Source organism: Dioscorea cayenensis, chromosome 19 (assembly GCF_009730915.1).
Source record: "Dioscorea cayenensis subsp. rotundata cultivar TDr96_F1 chromosome 19, TDr96_F1_v2_PseudoChromosome.rev07_lg8_w22 25.fasta, whole genome shotgun sequence".
Taxonomy (NCBI): domain Eukaryota; kingdom Viridiplantae; phylum Streptophyta; class Magnoliopsida; order Dioscoreales; family Dioscoreaceae; genus Dioscorea; species Dioscorea cayenensis.
In genome coordinates, this window is record NC_052489.1 from 22238131 (window position 1) to 22246143 (window position 8013).

An 8013-nucleotide genomic window follows, 5' to 3' on the forward strand; every position below is an offset into this window, starting at 1 on the left:
TTGGTTAATCAAATAAATATTTAAATATACAACTTTTGTATGTCTCAGCTTAAAATAAACATTTAGGGACTAATACTGTAAAATAACAAGAGGATACTTTCATCAAGGAGACAGTTGAGAACATTAATAAAAGTCATTAGGCATGAAAACATGAGCAACCAATTGACTTTGAAATGTATGACTACGTGTGACACATGTTAATTAATTTGAGTCTTCATCATGTTTGATTTTATGAGGATATGCACTTGATTTACCACTAATTTTCCTTCTCAAATAAATGTACTTGTTTCTTCATAAAATTAATGAAATTTAAAGGACCACATAGAAACAGAATATTTGCTTTTACAGGGAATCTGTAAATCAAATAGAATATCTTTCAAGAATTTGTGCACCTGCCGTTACTAGTGTTTTTTAACAGCAGACATAAATTTATGTAAAGAGGTAATTGAGCATTTTTTGTTATGAATTAATTTTAGAGTGACATTTTAAAGATTGAATCTCAAATGAAAATGAGCATAAACAAGAATCACATGTTTAACATCTGAATGTTGGAACACACAAAAGTTAAAATAGTTAATCAGTCTGAAGAAAAGATGAAGAAGCAGGTGAGACCTTGCACAGTGCACATGCATATTAAAATATCATCTTTATATTTCTTATAAATTTGTTTCTTATTGTACACATGCCGAATCATTATACATATTAAATATATATATATATTATTTTTTGCAAAGCCAGTGTCTTTGAGTAATCATCAACACTAATCCCGTGTCTTCCTCTTAGGAAAGACAAAGATGATGAGAATTCAAGTTCATATGAAGGAATTAACTCTATCAACGTTTAGACCTTTATATGGATTCCAATAATCCAAGGCGAGAGAATGTGAGGCATTAACTCCACGCATTTTTGTTGACTAACCTATGAGTTTGTCTTTTTTGTCAATATATATATATATATTATGCATAAAATATATATATAAGTGACACTCACTGTCCACATGATTGTTCATGGGGTAAGCCTAATTAGTACCATGCCAATTTGCCAAGTGTTTTTCTTTTTTAACTTATGCCTTTCTTTAGTTGATGAAATGTAGAATTGTCTGCCATCATCTACAAAAAATCATGAAAAATCTAACTAAGCAAGTCACTTGTAAATTAAATGCCACATATGAATATGTATATAGATATATATATATATATATCAAAAAGGTATGCATTTCAAGATATAGGATGACTTGAGTGACAATGACAAAACAATTTCATCAAACACAAAAATCGTATTAAATATTTCAAAAATACATGGCAAAAAATATATATATATATAATAACCAAGTATAAGAATGAATGATAGACACATTTAAGACTAAGAACTCTATAGATACAACAATAAAAGTTTTTGGAGACAATTTGCAATTCTTGGAAAGATTAGAAAAAATGAATTAAAGTGATAAGGTAGCTAAAATGTGAAGCCTAATAAATGGAATGTAGTAAAGTCAGTTCTTTAGATGGGCAATTCAAACTTCTAATTTTGCAAGTTTAAATTATACTGCAATGAATTTTCAGAACTTCATGCACTATGTCTGTAATTAAGAAACCATGCTTACTATTTTCATGGATAATATAATCACAGACAATGCATCATTTTTCTTTTCTAATAACTCTAAAAAATATATTGATCCTGAAATATTGAAGAGAAGACATGTCAAGCACACTCAAATCTTTGCTGAAGTTGGCATATCTTTAGTGCTACAACAAGCATGGACTTTAATGTCAGTTCTTGAAGAAAAGAGGGAAATTATATAATTGCTAAAGTAGGTCCCAATGAAAAAAGCAAAATGAAAAAAATGAGGGTTAATGATTCGACATTGCTATAATGATTTCCCCATTCCTAACATTCCTGTTTGCTGACAATTTGAGATATTAAAGATTCTCCAAATTGAAGTATATGTCGCAAAAGTCCAAATTGAAGTATTCACAATACTTGGCAATACCTATAAGAAATTAATCAACAAATATTTAGTATCAAATCAATATGCTGAATTGCTATTCACTTGAGAAATAACAGTACTGAATAGAGCTTAAACAAAAAAATTAAGGATAAAAAGCTAAGATGACCATTGAATTCACTGAATGAAAACAAGTAGCCCAACTTTAACAATGCCTTAAAAGCAGGGGCAGTAGCTGATTCAAAATCTATGGCAGAAGTCAACAATGGAAGTGACTATAACAAGAAAATACAGAACTTGCAAAGCCATTATGTCAAAATAGGAGTATGATATGAGAGTTTGCCTTCCAATTGATGCCGAAAAGTAAACTTCAGTATAGTTCAAGAAGCACTAGGAAAAGATGATGTCCATTTGATTTGATGGAGGATGAACATCAAGCACAAAAACAGAATATAATAAAGACAAAGAAAAAGGGGTCACAGATGAAAAGTAAACCCAAGAAAAAGCTTTTTGTTCCTTTGTTGAACTGATATAATTTAATGAAAAGCACTTCAAAATATGCCAAAATTTTAAGGTAAGATTCCTCCGAAGGGAAATCCTAGGCCACCAATTTGATGGCATTCCCTCATATTCTTCTTTGCATCTTTAAGACTAATCCCTGATCAGACCAATTGAGAACCAAATTTTTAGCTGCCTAGCGTGAAGCCATCAGAATCTGAGTCAGACCGGGAATCTGCATATAGCTCAAGAGGATTGTGTCTATTCAAATTGGCCTCCGGTTAAGGAAGGCCATCCTCATCTTCAAAACTTGATGCTTGGTCAATCTCTAATTTCGATAGTTGTGACAGGTCCTTATTGTTAGATGTATGTGTGTATATTAGGTGTATGTATGTATCTACGGGGTATACTTGTATGTTTGGCTTCTATATGAAGCCCCTTGATCACACTTGTTTAATAACATGAGATGAACATTGATCCACTTCTTCTCCTCTTCTTTCATTCTTCCCTCTTCTAACATGGTATCAGACTAGGTTTCCTTCTCCGGCCATCTTCTCCGGCCATCTCTCCGGCCATCTCTCCGGCCACTCTACATTTCACCAGTCCTTTCTTCTTCCTTCTTTTCTTTTTTCCCCCTCATTCATACATTCACACACACACACAAAACTACATGCGCCTCCGGCTCCCCTCGGCTTCACCACGCGCGCCCCCATCCTCACCACGCACCCGAGCCCGCATCCGCCCCAGCCTCACCAGTGAGTCGCCCTCGGCCTCGCCGCGCACCGGCCCGCATCGCGCCCGGCTGGCAGCGTTCGGCACCGGCACCCGAGCCCGGCACCGGCGGCCCCGGCATCCGCGACCCGCACTGTGTCGGCCCCAGCCCCACGAGCCCGCACGGTGCCCGCATCAGCGCCCGGCACCCGTGTTCCGCCCTCGCGCCCAGACCCGCCCGAGCCCTCGTCCTCGCGCCAACCAGCCGCGCCCGTGCCCTGTCCGCGCCCAACAAACATCCGTCTGCCTGTGGCTCTCGCTAGCCGACCGTCGTCGCTCGCCGGCGTCCGCTGATCGCTGTGTTACCAACCAGCCTCCACCTCTCTTTCCATCATTTACCAAAAATCAAGGCTTTGTGTCTTCTCTAAGCACATGAAGACAATTTGAAGTGGCTCATTTCATTCAAAAGCAAGACACTGATGTGACTTTTACTGTACTCATGTGATTCAAAATAATAATAATAATAATAATAATAATAATACTAATAATAATATAATATATATATATATATATATATATATATATATATATTATGGATGATTATGGATTTAGTGGGGTTCTACCTGAGATGCGTCACCGCAATCTCCATCATTCAGATGTGGTACTTGACGGCACCAACTACATCGCTTGGCGGCTCACTATCAAGCGTATTCTCGATAGCATTCGCGTTCTTCGCCACGTTGATGATACACATACTGCTCCTATTGCCCCTTCTATCCCTGACACCACTCCCTCCACCGAGGCTTCTGCTCTTCTTCTGGCATTTGAGCAAAAGTTTGAGAAATGGGCTGCTGATGACTCTGACGCAAGATGATGATCTGTCAGACGGTCACTCTTGACATTCGTACTCAGATCGCTGATCTTCCTACCGCTCGGGCGATGTGAGACTATCTTGAGCGCCGTTACTGTGGTTCCAATCAGGCGCAACTTTACACCTTATATCAGTCTCTCTAGTCTTCAGTAGGGTGAGGACACTGTCGACCAATTCTATAGTCGGTATTGTGCCTTATGGCGTCAGATCGATGCTCTGACTCCTCGTTATTGTGTTGTTCATGCTGCTCAGATCCTTACTTGTTCTGAGTCTTGCTCACGTCGCAGTAGCCATGATGAGACTTGCCGTATGTATGAGTTCATTATGCGCCTTCGTCCCGAGTTTGAGCAAACTCGGGCTCAGTTACTGCATGCTCCTTCGGTCTATTCTTTGGATGATGCTTTCACCATTGTTCGTGCTGAGGAAACTCGTCTCCGGGCTTCCTTCACAGGGGGAGGTAGTGCTCTTGTTGTTCCTCGTCTTCCTCCTGTCTCTTCGTCCTCATCTACTAGACCCCCGGCACCTTCTGTCTCATCTCGGCCTTCTTCTTCTACAAGGCCGAAACGCACTATGATTTGTCACTACTGTGGCATGTTTGGACATCTTGAGCATCAGTGTCGTAAGAAGCAGCGTGGACTTCCGCGTCTTGCTCCTTCACCACCTCTTCTACCGCTGCCTCCCTCCCACCAGCAAGCACATTCTGTCCAGGGCTCTCTGGCTACATCATCTTCTCCATCACTATCTCCTGCAGATCATCAGTTGTTGCCAATGTTTCAACAGTTTCAGCAGTCTCATATAGCAGACTCCACTAGCCATGCACAGTCGGCTCAGGTTCCTTCTTCTGCTCCAGGTAGTTCCTGTTCTCTCTGGCTTCTTGATTCTGGTGCTTCTCTTCACATGACTCCTGATGCCACTCATCTTCATCATTCCCGTCCACCATTACATTTTACACGTGTTCGTACTGCTGATGGCACGCTTCTCCCTATTTCATCTACTGCCCATTTTTCTTATACTTCCTTCTCATTCCCTCTGTATCTCATGTTCCTCGTTTATCTATGAACCTTATGTCTGTTAGTTAGCTTACTGATTATGGCTGTCAGGTTATTTTTGACTGTAACTCATGTCGTGTGCAGGATCACAGTGGGACGATAATTGGAGCTGGCCGCCACCATGATGGAGTCTATGTGTTGGATACTCTTCATCTGTCATCTTCAGCTAAGTCTATTCATCACTGTCATGCTACCGTTTTATCTCATCATATGTGGCATCACCGTCTTGGTCATTTGTGTCACTCTCATCTGTCATTCCTTGTTCGTCTTGGCGTCTTATGAGCCGTCTCTCCTTTCTCTGATGTTGTCTGTGTTGGCTGTAAACTTGGTAAACAGCTCCAACGTCCTTATCCTATGAGTGTATCTCAAACTACTGCTCCTTTTGAACTTATTCACTCTGATGTTTGGGGTCCTGCTCCTTTTGTTTCTAAAGGAGGCAACCGTTATTATGTTATTTTTACTGATGACTACACTCGCTTTACTTGGATCTACTTTATGCATAATTGTAGTCAGTTATTATCTATTTATCGATCTTTTGTAGCCATGGTTCACACCCAGTTTGCTGCCTCAGTCAAGATCTTTCGATTTGACTCCGGTGGTGAATACATTTCTCAGGTTTTTCGTGATTTTTTGTCTTCTGAGGGCACATTACCCCAGTTATATTGTCCTGGGGCTCATCCTCAGAATGGGGTAACTGAACGCAAGCATTGTCATATCTTAGAGACTGCTCGTGCTCTTCTTCTTGGTGTTTTTCTTCCTCCTCACTTTTGGGCTGATGCTGTTAGTACGACTGTTTATCTAATTAACCTTCAACCTTCCTCTCATCTCCATGATCGCAGCCCAGGCGAGTGTCTTCATGGAACACCTCCTCGATATGATCATCTTCGTGTTTTTGGTTGTCGTTGTTTTGTTTTGCTCTCACCTCGGGAGCGGACCAAGCTCACTGCTCAGTCCGTGTCTTGTGTTTTTCTGGGATATAGCCTTGAGCATAAAGGTTATCATTGCTATGATCCTGTTGCCCGTCGTATTCGTATCTCTCGAGATGTCACGTTTGATGAAGCCACTCCCTTTTATACTTCTCCTTCTTCTACTAAGTCTCTTTCTCCTTTGGTTCCTCTCTCTTTCCTTTTCCCTACCACTTCTCCTGCGGATACTTTCCTTGTGCCTTCCTCTCCTCCTCTCCTCACTCCTCCAGAGCTTCTTAGTCACTCCTCTCTTGACCCTCTTTCTCCACTCTCTGTTGAGTCACCTGCCATGTCCACTCATTCATCACTCCCTCCTGCTCACCCGCCAGTTCGTTTAGTTTACCATCGTCGAGATCCTACAGTGACTCCACCAGGGCCGGTCCTCTCTGATGCCTCTCCTACTATGGATCCGGCTCCTGAGGTATCCTCTCCTCTTTATTCTTTACGAGATCACTCCACTCTACATCCACCTGTTCGTTATGTTTCTGCTAGCACTAGTGTCTCAGATGTCATTGAGCTAGGTACCTACCGGGAAGCGGTTCGATCCCACAGTGGTGGGTCGCCATGGGCGAGGGAGCTTGATGCCTTATCTCGGGACTCATACATGGGATATTGTCCCTCTCCCTACCCATCTTTGTTCCCATTACTTGTCATTTGGATCTATCGGGTGAAGACCCGTTCGAGATGGATCTCTCGGCGCTATAAAAGCGCGTCTTGTTGCTCACGAGTTTCAACGGGGGTATGGTCATGACTATGAGGAGACTTTTTGCCCTATGGCCCACATGCACCTTTGTTCGTACATTAGTTGTTGTTGCTGCATTTGTTACGTCGGTGGGTTCTTCATCAGCTTGATGTGAAGAACGCCTTTCTTCATGGGGATATGAAGGAGGAGGTCTACATGACTCCTCCTCCTGGCCTTCAGGTTCCTCCTGGATCTGTTTGTCGCATTCGCCGCGCTCTCTATGGTCTCAAACAAGCCCCTCGTGCCTGGTTTGAGAGGTTTAGCACAGTTGTTGAGGCTGCTGGATTTACTCCGAGCATACATGATCCGGCAGTCTTCATTCATTCTTCACCTCGTGGCCTGACCATTCTTCTTCAATATGTTGATGACATGATTCTTACTGGTGATGACTCTGCTCATATTGCTTTTGTGAAGCGGAAACTATGTGAGACCTTCTTGATGATTGATCTCGGTTCACTTCGTTATTTTCTGGGCATTGAGGTCACATCTCATCCTGATGGCTATTGACTATCTCAGCATCGTTACACTCTCGATCTTCTTGCTCGTTCTGGCTTGACTGATACTCATACTGCCGTTACACCGATGGAGTTGCATTTGCAGCTTCGGGCTTATGATGGGATTCCCTTATCTTATCCTTCTCGCTATCGACATCTTGTTGGTAGCTTGGTATATCTTACTGTTACTCGTCCTGACATTTCTCACGCTGTGCACATTCTTAGTCAGTTTGCTGCGGCCCCCACCTCTGTTCATTATGGACATCTTCTCCGGGTACTGCGATATCTTCGTGGCACTGCCTCGCATAGTCTGTTCTACTCACATCAGTCCGCTCTTCAGCTACAGGCCTATTCTGATGCTACTTGGGCCAGCTCCCCTGATGATCGGGTCTCAGTCACTGGCTATTGTATATTTCTTGGGTCTTCCCTTATTGTTTGGAAGACTAAGAAACAGCAGACTGTTGCCAAGTCCAGTGCTAAGTCTGAGGTTCGTGCTTTGGCTTCTACAGTATAAGAGGTGCTTTGGATTCGCTCGATTTTACAGGATTTTGGTGTACCGATCCATTCTCCTATTCTTATTCACTGCGACAGTACGGGGGCCCTTCAGATTGCTGCTGATCCGGTCAAGCATGAGCTGACCAAACATATTGGTGTGGATGCACACTTCACCCGTTGTCATGTCCGTGCTCATACTGTCTCGCTCCATTATCTTCCCACCGAGGTTCAGGTGGCTGATTT

At 42.2% G+C, this 8013-nt stretch overlaps 1 protein-coding gene across 1 annotated transcript; it reads left to right on the top strand.

The window, feature by feature from the left end:
* The first annotated feature begins 7363 nt into the window (after positions 1 to 7363).
* Positions 7364 to 7789, top strand: LOC120284156 (uncharacterized mitochondrial protein AtMg00810-like). The gene has a single exon (XM_039290951.1). It carries the CDS (start codon positions 7364 to 7366, stop codon positions 7787 to 7789), a length of 426 nt encoding a protein of 141 aa, XP_039146885.1.
* The last annotated feature ends 224 nt before the right edge of the window (positions 7790 to 8013 follow it).